This window comes from Crocodylus siamensis, chromosome 9 (genome assembly GCF_052110815.1).
Source record: "Crocodylus siamensis isolate JL-2025a chromosome 9, ASM5211081v1, whole genome shotgun sequence".
NCBI lineage: Eukaryota > Metazoa > Chordata > Crocodylia > Crocodylidae > Crocodylus > Crocodylus siamensis.
In genome coordinates, this window is record NC_143403.1 from 51221874 (window position 1) to 51237336 (window position 15463).

Consider the following 15463-nt stretch of genomic DNA (forward strand, 5'->3'; position numbering starts at 1 on the left):
CCGAAATGCTTTGTGACTGTCTCGGATTTGTGACACATAGCAATACACAGTGTCATGCAATGCACACAAGCATAGTTCTATACATTCATATGTAGATAAGGGGTGTTGTGACAGTCTCTCTCTTTCTGTCTCTCTCTCTCTCTATATGTGTGTGTGTGTGTGTGTGTGTGTGTGTGTGTGTGTGTGTGCATATAGAGAGACCTAAAACATGCATATAGAGATAAATATGTATATACACGCAGAAGAGTTTGATTTTAATTTTTCCTCTCACATACACACATACATATGGACATATGCATGCATATGTATTCACACACACACACACAGTATCACACGAGTATGCACACACACAGCTATACGCATGCTGCTATATACATCCCTGCATATTCCTTTCATTCAGTTTAAAAACACAGATATCCAGAAGCATCTGATCTCTCACTAAGTCCATTTCAGAATACGCGCGGCGCTGGTCTCGTTTTACTCCTACCTTCCAGCTTTGGTAATAATCATTTCGGTCCCCACTTCGTGAAATTTTAGCCACAGTTCTCGCTCGTGCAAAAACACCTTGATCCCTTCCATGCCCTGCAATGAGATCAAGACACGCCTGTGTGAGTGGAGAGCCCCGCAGCCGCTAGCGGCCTGGCTGCCCCGCTCCAGGGCGGGAGGCACCAACTTGGCACGGCGGCACCGAGCACTTCTGCTTCGTGCACAGCCCCCTGGCAGGACAGCGCCCGCCGGCAGCTCCCCGCCCGCCGGGGCCGGGAGGCAGGCGGAGGCCCCGGGCCCGGCCATGGCCGGGGGCTGCTGCAAACCGAGCGGCTCCGAGCTGCGCGCCGCGGGCCGGGCGCGAGCCATCGGGCCTGAGCGGAGCGGGCTTGCGAGGGGGTGGCCGTCTGCCAAGCGCTGACCCCGACCGGCGTCCTCGGGCCTCCACCCCGCCAGGCGCAGCGAAGCGGGGCCGCTTCACACCGCGGAGCCCGCTGTGGGTCCCGGGTGCTTGCAATGGGAGGGCTAGCAAGGGTGGCCGGTGGCCGCAGCCAGACCCGGCGTGTCTCGACCCGCTCGACTGCAGCACGAACCGAGGATCGGGCCCCCCCGGTCTACTCCCCGGTGCAGAATCCCCTATAGACACAGACGCACGCACAGATATGCTCACACGCCTACGTACGTGTGTAGAAACGCACCATATAGACATTCATATTTGTATGCATGCACGAACACGCGCATAGGCACACGTGTGTGTCAAAAGTAATTCTGGGCATGTGATGATCTTCAAACAGACATGCCTGCTGCTTACGCTGCTCTATAGTCCGTACACAGACTATACATATACGTGCATGCCGACTAGACACACGCACATTTCGCTGGAAATGCTCCCCTGGCATTTCACGACCGTTTCAAAAGAAACTTTTCCGATTCTATATTCCCAGGAGGTGGGATGTCCCTGCCCCCCCTCGGCACGGCGGCCTGAGGAGCAATGCTAGCGGGAGCGGCTCGCGGGGGGGTGGGGGCGGCTGTGAAGCAGCCTCGCCGATCTGGGCAGGGAAAAGCCGGTATTCGCTCAAGATCGCCCTCAGAAGCGAAGAGCGGAAGGGTATTTCAGTCCCTTGCCTATTTCAGAAGAGCCTGAACGGAAGTAATAGTTTAAAAGGACAAAACAATATGCGGAGTGTACCCTAGCGCCCTGGCCTACTTTTCTCTCCCTGGGTTAGGTGCACATGGGAGCGAGCCGCAGGCAGCTGCCTGCTCCGGAGAGCCGCGGAGAGAGGCACAGCCGCCCTTTCCCAGCACAGGCTGGGAGCAGGGAGCAGGAGACAGGGCAAGGCGGTCGCTGCAGGGATGGGGTTGTGTTCCTGTACCTGTGTGTGACCGCGTGTGCACGCGAGGGCTCCGTGTGTGCGTGTGTGTTTCAACGCATACGAGTTCGTGTGCCTGCAAATCGATGGGCGTGCGTTTGTACATATGTATACATGATCATCCATAGAGCTACGCACAGGAATGTATGCAAACACTTAGGTATGCAACCACCTCTATGCAAACGCACACACATGTGCATGCAAATTATATAGATATATACAGACATATGTATCTGAATGCCTGTACACACACACACACACCCATAGTGGTGTGCATAAGTATTTGCATACACCCATGTGTGTAGTTATGTACATGTATTTGTATGCACACGTGTGCATTTATATCCAGACGTGTGCCTATACATATAAGCGTACATAATGTCTACAGGTCTATGTGTGTTTACATGCGTGCACGTCTTCATATCCGTACTTGTTTTGTACTTACGTATATGTGCACATATCTGGGTGAATGTGTGGGTGCTTGTGTATGTGTAAGTGTATGTATTAGGTATACCTATAAATGTGTGTGTCAGTAGATGTGTGCATATATGTAAGAGTGTGTATCTGCAGGCAGAAATGTGTGTATTTACCTCCATAAATGTATGTACTTCTCTGTATGCCTCTGGGTGAATATCGGTGTTGATTATTATTATTAGCGGAGTTACAGCTTGTATAATTAGACCGTCATCATCAGTCCCATTATTAGAGCCCGGCACTAGAATTACTCGTCTATACGGCACAGCGCAATCCAGAAGGGCAGTAAGAGAAAAGGCAGAAGCGGATATTTCTCTCCTCCTTTTACCTGCTGTGTAAAAGCTGCTTGGGGAGAGGAAGGCGACTTGCTGCTGGCCCCGAGCTGAGTGTCTTGCTTGGCTTCCGACTGAAGCTCTTTCGACTCCGGATCCACGGGCGTGTTTGGAAGCCCAAAGCCTTCCTCGGTATCCGCCATGTCACGAGCTTTCTTCGCTGAATCTCCCACTGCAGGCACACACGGGAGAGAAGGGAGATAAAAGAGACGTGAGTCAAAGTTGACATTTAATAACAGTGTATGGAGGGGGCTGAGCACATAGACAAGCCGCCTCCTGGCCCAACACACCCTCTGGGAGCGACTCACCTTCAGCTGCTTGGGAATCAACTCTGGAGCCTTTAACTCTTGGGGAGAAATATGAGACTTATTATTGCATCCCCCAGGGGTGATAGATTTTTTTTTTATTGAATATAGAGATAGGAAAAAGGCTGACAACGTAGTTGAACTGCTGTCACACTAAGCTGCTGGATCAAGATTTCTTTAAGGGCCAGCGTGGATCAGAATCAGGATATATAGGGGTTTGCAAATTACCAGCTCATCTCCAAATTTTCCTCTTCTTTTAAAGCAACATTTGCAAGCTTGATAATTGCCCATGGACTTTGAGCCTTCTAACCCCGGCCCATTTCTGGCCCTCTGGCCAGCTGATGTTGTTTAAATTGATTCCCGAAGCCCTTTGCATTTTGTTCCTTCCCCTCCTCGGTTTTTTGTTTGGTTGGGGTTTTTTTTAGGACACAGCAGGAGATGCGAATGATGTAGCCACGCTTTCCCCGAAAAATTCAAGCTCTCCTTGCAAATGCACGACACGAAACCCGCAAGTATTCTCGGGGACAAGTGCTTTCGCCACGCAGTTGCTAGCGGCTGCTGAGCCTGGCTCGCAGAGTTCAAGCGGCATGCGGCGAGCCGCTCGCACGGACAGTGCCCGAAATAATCGGCCCATTGTACAACGCGCCGTGCTAAACCTGTGTGTGGTTTGCACTTGAAATTGATCGAAGCGCGGATGCCGGAGCAGAAATGGGACTCGGAGGAAGTCTACTTAAAAATAACCGAGGGGGAAAGAAACCCCCTTAATTCAAATGCAGAGTGAGTGTCACAGCATGTTTTTGAAGTGCAGCTTAAGAAGCATCTCGGCTCATCCTGAACGACCAGGACAGCAATGAAACTACCACATTCCCTGTTGAAAATACGGATCCAGAACATGGGTGGCATTAAAAAAAAAAATCCCTTGCTTGTATAAAATAATGGCCCAGATCCCTTTTTTCATAGGCATGCCAGGTGGAGACAATCACACCATTTTTAAATATAAGAAAAAGGACTCTAAAGGAGCTCTCGCCCCTTGTAACTAGATTTGAAACGGCATTTTTTTTCCAATGTATTTTAAAAAAGGCAATTCCTCTTTAAGGCAGAGGAAGACAGGGCTGGGGCTGTCTTGCCCGTAGCGAGTCAAAAAAGGATTTCAAGGGAGACTGAAAGCGAAGGGACTGCAGAGATCATTTCTGAGCAAGGATCGGCCTTTCTGCCCCCGCCCCCACCCCCTGGCAGGCCACAAGACACAAGGCGGATGGTTGTAGCGAGGGCTTGCGGGGTCGCCGTGCGGGGAAGGTGTGTGGAGGAGCTGGGCTGATGCAGCGCCGCGGGATGCCGTGTCTCCGCAGCCCATTGAGTAGCACGAAGGCTAATGGCCCTCGCCTAGCTGGAGCCGCCCGAGAGGCAGCGCCACGCACACGCTCTTCCCACTGCCCCCCGGGTGAGCTTTCCCCCGGGCGCGCAGGCCTTTCTCCCCCGCTCTGCCCAGCGCCGGCGCAGGCGGCGAGGTGGAAGTCGGCACGCTTATTAAAACAAAGACAAGGCCAGCGGAGGGGACAGCGTCTCCAGCAGGCTGCAGCTGCAAGCGCCGAGGACTGCGAGGGGAAGCGAGGAGAGGGGGAGACCCCCGCCGCGAAGCCCAGCTGGGGACGCGCTGCTTCTCCCCGCTCCGCCGAGAGCTGCGGAGAGGAAATGGGGCTTGACAGAACCAGGCCGCGAGCGCCGCAAGCGCGCCCCGCGCCGCCCCGAGCACCTTCCTTGTGTCCCCCCCGGCCCCGCACCCCGCCGGCACCTGGGGACACCCCGCGCCCCAGCCGCCCGCCGCCCCCATCTCCCCGCGCAGGCCTCGGCGCGGGGATGTAACAATGCCCGCGCCCGCCCCCGCCGCCTCGCAGCACACAGCACGGGCAGAACCGTTACCTTGCTTGGCGAAATCCCTGCACTCAGCGCATCTCCAGGGGCTCGGGTTTTGTGCCTTTGCAACGGAGATTACAGCGGGATCGGGCTTCTCCTTCGCATGGTCCTTTCATTTATTTATTTTTCGCAGCCCAGCATGTTACGGCGCGGCTGGGGAGGAAAGCTCTCCAATGCAACACTGCCTCCTCGCTCCCTCTCTCTCCCTCCAAACACTTCCAGGTTGTCAGAGGCACCAGAAAGACTCCTGAGGCCAAGATAAAGTCCTCCCCCCCACTGCCCTTCTCCGCCTGATCTCGAAGATGATCTCTACCCTCCCCCACCCCCCCTCCCCCCCCAAAAGCAAGGGAAAGAGTGAGAGGGAAAGGAAAACAGTGGGAAAATATTTTTTTTTTTTAAAAAAAGAAAAAGTTGAGAGGGCGGTAGCTGTACAGCACGAGCAGCCTCCCCCAGCAGGTTGGTGGTGGTGGATAGTCCCTTCTCCCTCGCAGCGCGGCGCGTAGGGAGCCGCCGCGAGCGCGGGCGCGGGCGCCGCGCGGGGCCGTGACGTGGGCGGCTCAGCCCGGCTCGCCGAGCGCGGAGCGCGTCTGTCCAACCCGCTCCGATCCTGCTGCTCTCTCGCAACAGACCTCCTTCCCCGCCCCCCCCCACTCCTATTTTTTCTGGCAGGCAAACTAGAACAAGGCACAAAGACAATCATCAAACTAACCAGCACCCCCCCACCCCCGCCTCCTCCCTCCTTCCCGACTCCCTCCGTCTTCCATCCATCTTTCCCAGCCAGAGAGAAAAGTCAAAGCTTGAGAATCCGCCGAAGAAGCCGCCGGCTTCCCTAACGCAAACCATGCAGCGCCCCCCTCCCCCATGCGCCCCCCGGCCCAGAGCAGAAAGGTGGGCGTTTTCAGCCCCAAACACACATGTGCGGATCTGCTAGGTCTCTGGGGGGCCTTTGACATACAGGGGAGAGCGGGGGGAAGCTGGAGTGGATGAAAGGGACCCCCGAAGCTAAGGAGCCAAGCTGCCTTCCCCAGCCTCCTTCAACCCAGCTGGGGATACAACACCGCGAAGATGGAGCCTGGCATTTCTTGTCTTGGGTCTGCAGGAAGATCAAAGGTCTTTAAGCAAAAGAGACCCCCCCCTCCCTTCTCTTCTCCCCAACTCCCTGCCACCGCCACCTTCGCCAGGAATTTGCGAGCCCTTCCCCTGGCAGGACGCAAACATATACAAAAGCTCAGGGGCTCTGCTGTATTCAAATAATCAAGCCGTCAGTGAGGAGCGGGGATGTGGTTTTATCTGCATCTTCCTTCTCTCTCTCGCTCCCTCTCTCTCTCTTTTTAATGTATTATTTTGAGGGTAAAGTTGAATAGGTCAATGCAGGGCAAGCAGCCGCCCTGTCGCATTCTGGCTGAAGAGAACCAGATTGGGGGGTTGTATTTTTGATAAGACTTGGGAATAAATGGCATGGCTTAGATCTGCTTTGCCCAGCTCCTCTTTCTCTTCTCCTTTCTCTCCTTACTTTCTTTCACGGTTGAGATTTCCCTGAAGCTTAAAAAAAAACAACCCAGGAGTCCCGTCAGCAACTGTCCCAACGCAGCGGCTGCAGCCCCTGGACTGATCGCTGCGGAGTCCCGGGGAAGCTGGAGGCGAAGTGGGACCAGCCAAACGAGATGCAAAATGTGTGCGAGAGAGAGCCTGTGTTTGTACCTGGAGGGGTGGAGGGTGGGAGCCTTCCCCTTCCAGCTCGGGGCACTCCAGCTTCAGAGCAACTTGAAAAGAAACGGCGAAGCAACTGCTGCAAAAACAACCCGCCCCGCTGCACCCTCAGTCACGAACAAGACATTCAAATAGACACGGGTATTATATGTATTATTTATATATCGTCTCCTGTTCATTATTTGATTGTCTGTAGATCGCTGCGGGGAAAGGGAGGGGGTGAAGTGCGTGTCCCACGCATACTGTAAATGCCAGGATAAACCAACCCGCGTCTCTGGCCTTACTATGAACACGAGTGCTCTTCAAGGTGCGAAAATCATCAATTCAAATTGCCAGAGATGGGCAGCAGAGAATGAGGTTTCTTTTTCTCTGCAGCCTCCAAAAAAGCCTTCCTCAGTAGTGAAAAGTCCAACCTAAATCATTTGGAGCGAAGTCGCCAGGTTTCATGCCCTGTGCTGAAGTCTTAGCTTCTGCTCAAAAGCCCCAGAATTACACGCGCCTTCAGGAATAGGCTCAGAAACGCGATTGGAGATTTGAAAACACCGACAGGAAAAAAAAATTGCACCCGGAGACGAGTTTCCAGGAGACAGAGAAATAACAAACCCACTCCCCCTGGAAAGAAATGTGGCTGGAGGGGTCTATTCGGAGCTGCACCCACAGCGTGGGATGATGGCATGCTCTGCTCCTAAACTCTGCTAATGGCAATAGAAACACTCACCTCTTGGGTTTCAAAGTAGCCGGCGAGAATCTGGAAGACGAGTTGAAAAACACGCAAATAAATGGAAATTATTTCCTTCTGCAGGTTGCAGGGGGGAAAAAATACTGGAAGAAGGCTCTCCAGTCCAGGCACTATAGGACTGCGTGGATAGCCAGGCAAAGGAGCCTTTCAGCTAGAAGCCGATTTGTGGTCTCAGACAAATTAAATATTACTGTTTATTACCAGCCATACTCCAATAAAATAAAGAGAGTTCAAGGCGATAGCTGCTATCTCACCAGCCCTTGCACCTATAAGACTCAGAGACGTCACCACACACGCAACTGGCCCATTCTCTCACGGTTGACTGCAGCAGTAATGGAAGGTTAATTTGTATTCTTCTTCTTTAAAGCCCTACCAGCTAGATTCTCCCCGTGCAAAGAAACCACTGAGTGCAATGCAAAAGGCTGGGGGGCGTGCGGGTGGCGGGAATATAACCAAACAAGCATGTACTAAATATAGCTAAAAGGGGGGGAACCGAAAATTCAAGCGAAGTTCAATTCTTTCTTGGAATGGAAGCGGAGAGTGATTAGCCAAGTCCTTGGTTCACCGAGATCAGGCCAGTTAATCCGGTGGTATTGGCAGTGTGCAGCTTGAGATATATATGTATATATATATATATACACACACACACACATACACATATATATATGTATGTGTATGTATGTTAAATGTGCTATTATTATGAGCAGTAAACTTGTCAAATGAATGCTCAGGCGCCTCGGAAAGCCAGCACGCTGAGCTATATTTAGTAAATGATAACCTGGCTATTTCCACAGATCTGACTGTGCTTCGGGAGCCAATTATTTGCTAGGGGTAAAGAAAAGTAAATAGAGGCGACTACTTGCCAAATGAAAAACACGAAAAATCGCATCTCCTTTCCAGCCCTAATAACCTGCTGCAGATCAATAGCCAGACCCCTTAACATAAGAATAATTCCATTAACCTGGAGTGATTCTGCTTTTCATCCCACAAAGATATCTCCCCCCCCACAAAAAAAAAAAAAAAAAAAAAGATTAGCAGCTGTTGTGTCCTCAAACACGGAGGGCGAGCGCCGGAGGGGCATCCAGAGGGAGACTATCCAGGACCCCTCCACGCCTTACGGGAGCAGCAAGAAGTGACTCCAGGAACTGTGGACTCCAAGGATGGTGAGTGACCCCATGAGCTCCTGGCTACTGTCTCGCTGACCCTCTGTCTTTCGGATCCTCCCATTTCGAGCAAGTGGCATGGCTTGTGGTTGTGACCTGTTTGGGGGGTATTATATATACATAGGTATATATGCATGTATGTGCATATATACTTTGCATATATAGTATCTCTGTATATGAATGTGTGTGTGTTTATATATATAGGAGGACTATATCCAGTGCTCAGCTGGGGCGCCTCAGTGGGGCGAAAGCTTCCCAGATGCTCACTGCACTGAAGTAACCGAGGATGCAGTCGGCTGCACTCCGGCTCCATCCCGAGCATCGCAAATCAACAAGGGGGGAACTAGTATTGTCTTATTGGAACCAGGGCCTATGAGCAAGCACGAATCCATAGGGCACCCCCCACCTCCCTCAAATCTAACCATCATGGAAAGTGCAGCTTTCCATCACCCGCCAGACGTCCTCGCAGCTCCCTCCACAGATCGATGATAGACAAGCGCTCGTTTTCCTAGAGCGCCTTTCAAGTCCTTCTTACTGGGATCCACCTCAGAGCCACCTAACAGGAACAACGCGAGGAGGTTTCTTTTTTCCTTGAGGATGGGTCCTCCCGGTTTGCTGACTGACATTTACTTGGCAGATTTAACCTTAAGTTTGCAGCCTTTTGAAGCTGCTTCATTTAAAATAAAAAATCAATCCCTCTTCACACATGGTGCCGCTTATATTGTTTTCTTCCAGTCGATTGAAATGTACAGATTTCCATTAGTCCGCCTTCCTCTCCGGCCAACAGAAGGGTATGGGTGTGTGGGGGGGAGTGTATGAGGGGGATACTCTTGAGTAACTTCCCCCCACTTCTTTTTTAAACCTCTTCTCAGACTCAAAGTGAGCAGATCAGCTCCTGACAAGGCACAAATCGCTTTCTGCCTTTTCATTCAAGCCAGGAACCGTCCTACCGGGGAAAAGGGAGAGTTGGAGATTTTTGGTGATTTTCCTTTGGGGTTTGCAAATAACGCGACAGGCTTAAAAATGCTAAGCAACAGGAGAGAGATTAATATGTGTGGACACATCCACGCACGCACTTAAACATACGCACATACATATAGGAAATCCTTTCTCTTGCGCGCTTGTATCGATGGAGCCGCACGTGTGTTTACCCGCAAAAGCGCACAGCTACATGCACAGGTAAATACTTTATGTACACTTGAGTGTGTGTGTGTGCGTGCGTGCGCGTATGTGGATGTATGTGTTTGTATGTGTGAGTACCCAAAACTTACACACTCCGATGTTGCCTTACTTGATACACAGGGCTCCCTCCTTATAGTCTCTTTCCCAATACCCATTGCCTGCCATGGGAATTGTGCCTGCAGAAGGAATCTAGGATAACATCCACAAATCCTGTCTTTGACCAGGCAGGCTCTGGGGGAACCTGCCTTGGCGAGAATAAATACCAACTGGGATTGGACAATGGGTTAATACATTTTAACTGGAAACCAGCGGTTTCCTCTCCGCAACAACTCCGGGAACTTTGCACCGTGTCCATCAGCATCAGCTCCTTGTGTAAGCAAATATTTACTCCCGGGAGTAGGGAAGGATCGCAAGGGTGATGCCTTGCAGTGGGTCAGGATATCTCAACAAGAAACAGCGTCTGGCGGGGAATTCACTTTTCGCTACAGGATTTCTCAGTGAGTTTTTATGCAATCGATAAAACATACAGGCAGGGCACTTCGAGGCGGACAGCTGACCATTTCAGCAACAACACTATACACAGGAAATTAAAAGAGTCCGTCTGAAAGTACTGGGAGTTTACCAAAAAAATAACTCCCCCTCCACTTTCCAATTTCTCTTCTTCCTTCCACTTCTCCGAAACAACCACTCTTTTCGAAAGGGCAGAGACAATTTTATTCTTTCTGCCTTTCTTCTGTAGCCGCTTGCTTACACGTTATTGGAAATATGTTTTTAATACACAGACACACACACTTTTTTTTCTTAATACATTCACCCTTTCCTTAGTGAAGGAGGCCCTGACTCACTGCATCCATCCGAGGATGATCAGCGTTACATTTGTGTCAAAATAACACCAATGCAGTTCAATCGGTGTCAGTGTTTCCATTACAAAATGTCAGTGGTTTATAACTCGGCTTCTCTTGGGTGAAACTTCTGGGGATATTCTGGAGCTGATCAATTTTATAGTACAGGTGGACACTATTTTTTAGCAGTTTTGCGGTTTCAGGTGCTTTTTTGCCTTCTTGTTACTGTAAAAAAAAAGTTTTCCATTTAAAAACATTTTTCCCCTGCAGCCCATTAATTTCCCCTGCGAACTAAAGGCTTGAAAATGGTCACGAAAATGAAAAATAAACAGAATAGCAAATGCAGCGGGGTTGAAAAAGAGCGCATTGTGCAGACATAGTAGCTACTTTCTCAGGACTTTCGTGACTCTGCACATGCGTGGTAGGGCTTAAAATGGGGTTTAGGCAGCAGCATTTTTCAAGGCTTGATGAACTCCCAGTGATATGAAATGTTAGGGCTAGTGCGTTAATAACCTGAAAATGAGGAGTCGCAGACGATGTGAACTGTAGTGACAGGCAGATCCAGAGACCTGGATCCTCCGGTATCAGCAATCGGCCCTTAAGACTATCTTTTCATTATGTCGCTCTGTCGCCTGTAGAAATCTACCTAGGAGACAGGGATGCAAGAGGCTGCTGGCACCCGGAGTGCAGCCGCAGCCCGGCGAGGGGCCGTTCAGCTCCCGTCCCGACACAGCTCGCAACATGTCCGAGGTCTCTGCCCGAGCCTCGCAGCTGAGACGGCTTGTCTGAGTCAGGGCTGCGGGGGCCGCAGGGCAAAGGATCGGACCCAACAACTCAACGAGAACATTTTAGTCCTGCTCTTCTGGAAACGGGGGTCCCAAAAATGAAATCCCCGCGCGTGCACGAGCCAGGATTCAAAGAGGGAAGGTCTGGTTTGAAGCCGGAGGCTCCTGTTGCCCTCCTGCCCATGACTCGAGAGTTTTGCCCCTGCCGATCACGTTTGCGCGCCCTGAACCGGGCACAGATCATGTGTCCAGAGCCCGCATCCCCGGAGTCCTCGACGGGTTTGCTCTCCCCCCCCCCAACCACACACACTGCTTTCACACACACTCCTAATCAATTACTAATGCTCCTGCGGGATAAAAGCATGTTATTGATGCCAGAATAGCAACGTTAATCTTCTATTGCCAAACACAGTGTCAATCAGGGTTTTATCTTAGCCCAAAGGAGAAAATAAAATAAGATAAGGCCATCACTCCAGCTCCAGAAAGAAAGTTAAAGGGGGCGAGAGAGGGTAAAGTCTTTAGTGCCCTGTGCCTTTTCCTGAAAGTGATCTCTGCTGTAATGACCTTGGGGGTGGGGGGTGGAGGGGATCGACCCAAACGGTCAGAATCATTCACGGAAAAACGATGCCCGAGTGACACCTGCAATTTTTCTTCCCCCTCCTTCCCTTAACTCGAGTCAGGGACGGCTCTTAATACCACTTGCGGTACAGCTATTTCTGAAAGACAGGCACTTAGAGCGGGAGGAGAACACGTGAAGGTCATTCAAGCAACTTTGTCATCCGAGGAAACCTACTTTCTTCCTCCCGATCAGTGTTAACTAAAACACAGCCGTGTCCGTGCAGCGAGCTGCCCCGGGAATAAAACGGGTTTATTCCCCCGTGGTCGGTGCCCCTTCGATGCACCCGGGGTGTCTCTGTCCGGTGCACGTGTGAAGGACTCTCCGGTCCGTGCTCTCACACCGGGCTGTGCGCAGGGATCTCTCCTTCTGTATGCATGTGACATCTCTCTGCCTTACAGGCATCCTGACGGCTTCAACAAATAGGCATTTTTTTCTTTTTGGCCTCTGATTTCCTTCTGGAAAGGCCGATTTTCCCTTCACGTTTGAAGAGACATTTTTTCCCCTTTGAGCAACTAATATTCGAGGGGAAAAAACTTTTTTTGGCGGGGGAAAGGGAGGAATCACGTTTCTTTCCTTTTGCAAAGAAGGGTATTTTCCTGCAGAAAAGAAGAATGTGAAGCGCGATGGCAACACTTCTACTAAAGAAGCAGGCACTCCTTGTATCAGTCACATCCCCTCTGTCTCACGGTTTTGGGTTTTGATTTTTTTTTTTTGGTGGTGGTTACACGGGCATTTGTGCCTGTGGACTTTCCGCTTTCAGACACTCAAATCTGGGCAGTAGCTGTGCAAGATAAAATCTTCCAGGGGCAATGGCTAAGCGGGGGGTCGATCTTGTTTTCAACCAATGCAACATCCTCAACTTCGCTTCATTTGTGTTTGTGCTTGCTCCTGTTTTCGCGTGTCTGTCTTGTGTGTACACAGAGGGGTGCTGATGAGTGCATAGGTGAACAGAAGAGTGTACTGGGGTAGTTGTGTCCACATGTAGCTGAGTGTGAGACTCTGCATGTGCACGTGTGGCTTTGCTGGGGAGTGTAACTGTATGTGCCAGCGCGTGTTCGCCTATACGGAGGTGTTCGGGTTCTTGGGCACGTTTGTGCATGGGCGTGCATCTGCTTCGTGGGCTTATGGCATACGTGTGAGTGAGTGTGTTTGTTTAAGAGTGCATGTGTACACAGGCGGTCACCTTCTGGATTCACTTGTGCGTACCCGTGCGGGTTTCTTTCCGTGCACATCTGACTAGGTAGATGCATGCGGGTGTTACACGCGATTCCTAATGAAAAAATAGCATCTTGAAAAAGGGGATCAAGCCGAAACCCCTCCAAACCTCCCTGCAAAAACCTGATCCCAACACTTCTTCATTGCAACTCACACAACCCTGCCCCACAGCCTCTGCCTGCCTGCAGAGCCCGGGAGCTTTCATCCTGCAAGGGGCTAGTTTTCGAGGTAGCTAGTTTTCGAGACAATGCTTATTTTCTGTCATTAATAAGCCATTAAAAACATTCTCGTTTGGATCCCAGACTGGTTTTTACGGTTCAGTTGGACAAGGCGGAACACATGTTCGTTTAAGCGGGTTCATGGAATAGCTGTAAATCAAATAAAGTTTATGAGTTTAGCAGGAAATACTGAAGAGATGAAAAAATGCTAAGAGCCAGAGACCAGCAGGCTGAGGTAGGTTCGTCCTGCTCTGTGTTTCTCTCTGTTCTTTTGAGCATCTTGCGGATTAAAGCCCTTGGACCTCATAGCAGCCTCTGTGTTGGCGCCAACTGGCATGTTATTAATCAATTGTCCATAGGTCCAGTACACATAAGAGAGAAATTTAATCACCAGAAACCAGACCCCACATAAAAGGGAAATCTAGAATCAATTCCCACCCCCACCCTTAACTCAGCCGTGGTCATAACTAGTAGAAGCAATCAAATATTGCTCTATTTTTTTTTAATTGCACCAAACAAATTGCAAGGTTCTCAGCGGCTGAACCTGAAGGCCTCTTACCAAAAAAAAAAAAAAAAAAAATCTCGCCCTTCATCTGGCTATAAAATGCGATGGGGAAATAATGCAGGCTAATAATTTTATAATGAAAAATAAAAACGCCGTTGTTAACATAGAAGCTCTTTGGCAATTGAGCTACATAAAAAGAACCCAATTTATTGTTTGCTTTGCAAGCCCCGCATTTTGCTTCCTCCTCCCAGCCCAAGACGCTCCCTTTCCACGGGGAGAAAGCCTGCGCTGCGCTGCAGTTTGACAAGCCGAAGACAGAGAGCACTGCAACTTTAACTGTCGCGATGGCCCTGCGCAGTGTTAATTGCACCGCGGTCTAAGACTCGCCCCTTGTGTGTCGCCGCTGCCCGAGTGCAGAAGGCGAGAAGCCGGCTCCACGCAGGGGGAAGACCGCGTGGGTCGGGCTGCAGGGACACGGACATTTTCGGCGTCCCGGCCCATTCATTTCACTTGAAAGCGGTGGTGGATCTGATTTACTGGGTGGCATTTCCCCCCACCTTCACATAGATCAGATCGGGGTTTTGCAACACCGCGATTCGTGTGTGTCTGCGGGAACCAACGGCAAAACGCAAGCCGCGAGTTTTAGGCTGCGGTGCAACTACCCAGACACGATGTCCAGCTATTTGTTGGCTCGCTCTTCTCTTCCTTTCCTGCTTCGCCCGTAGGCAGTGGCAGCCTTGTATTTATGTCAGGCCGCCAGTCGGAATGAGCGAAGACATTTAGACCTATTTCACGCCATGTCCCTTGCTTGCTACCCTGCAGGACTTAGAGAAGTGAGGAAAATCTCCCCAAAACTGAACCAACAGCAACGGGGACCGCAAAGAAATAAAAAGCGCCATTTCCGAAAAACACTCTCGGCCGCAAATTCCCTTTCCCTCATTTTCCAGGGCGGAGACAAGTTACAAACCATTTTTTTAAATGTGTTTAGAAACGGCCTGTGCTAGACTTTTCGTCTCAGGGAGGCAAACTCTGGAGGCCTGGCTGGAGAAGGCAGCTCTAGGCCGTTTCAGGGCCGTGAACCTTTCCAGTATAAATTAACCTAAAATGATTTTCTTTTGCAAAAAAAACAAGAGCGCGTCATAGTTGTGAATGTTTATACATTAACCCCAAGCGACCCTATGCTTCACCTGAGATCACGCGTACTCTTTAGGCTCCTCTCACTCAGTGCTGCAAGAGCTATTTTTTAGAAGCTCTCACTCCTCCTAGATTTAAAATCCGATTTCACAGGAAAGGCGAACCGGAGTGGAAATCTGTTCTGCAGCCCCATTAGCAGCAGCTGAGGATAGTTTTACCCCAGTGCACCAAAAGGAGGAAAGTGTTTTTTGTGGGAGGGAGGGGGTGTTCTTGGGTGGATATCTATCTATCTATCTATCTATCTATCTATCTATCTATCTATCTATCTATCCACACACATACTTGGTGGGTGTGTGGGTGTATTTGATGTGTGTACATGTGTGGTGCGCCCGTTTGATGCTTGGTGCGTGGGTATATGTGTTTGATGTGAGCGTTGGATGTGTATAGTATGGGGTGTGTGTGTTTGACAT

General features: G+C 50.5%; 1 protein-coding gene across 6 annotated transcripts in view; it reads right to left on the reverse strand.

Annotated features, from left to right (window-relative positions):
- The window catches only part of TBX5 (T-box transcription factor 5), a 92269-nt gene that overhangs the window by 44731 nt on the left and 32075 nt on the right, over positions 1-15463 (reverse strand). For 2 of the 6 annotated variants that reach the window (XM_090063566.1, XM_090063568.1), the window contains 2 exons: positions 2659-2834; positions 488-582 (listed from right to left, as the gene is read on the reverse strand). In XM_090063566.1, the coding sequence (XP_089919692.1) occupies positions 488-582; positions 2659-2805 (242 nt within the window). In that variant the 5' untranslated portion in view covers positions 2806-2834. Of the gene's footprint in view, positions 1-487; positions 583-2658; positions 2835-2970; positions 4647-4887; positions 5161-7309; positions 7504-15463 lie in introns of those variants that run through there. The other 4 variants (XM_090063567.1, XM_090063564.1, XM_090063570.1 and 1 more) reach the window with 4 other exon arrangements.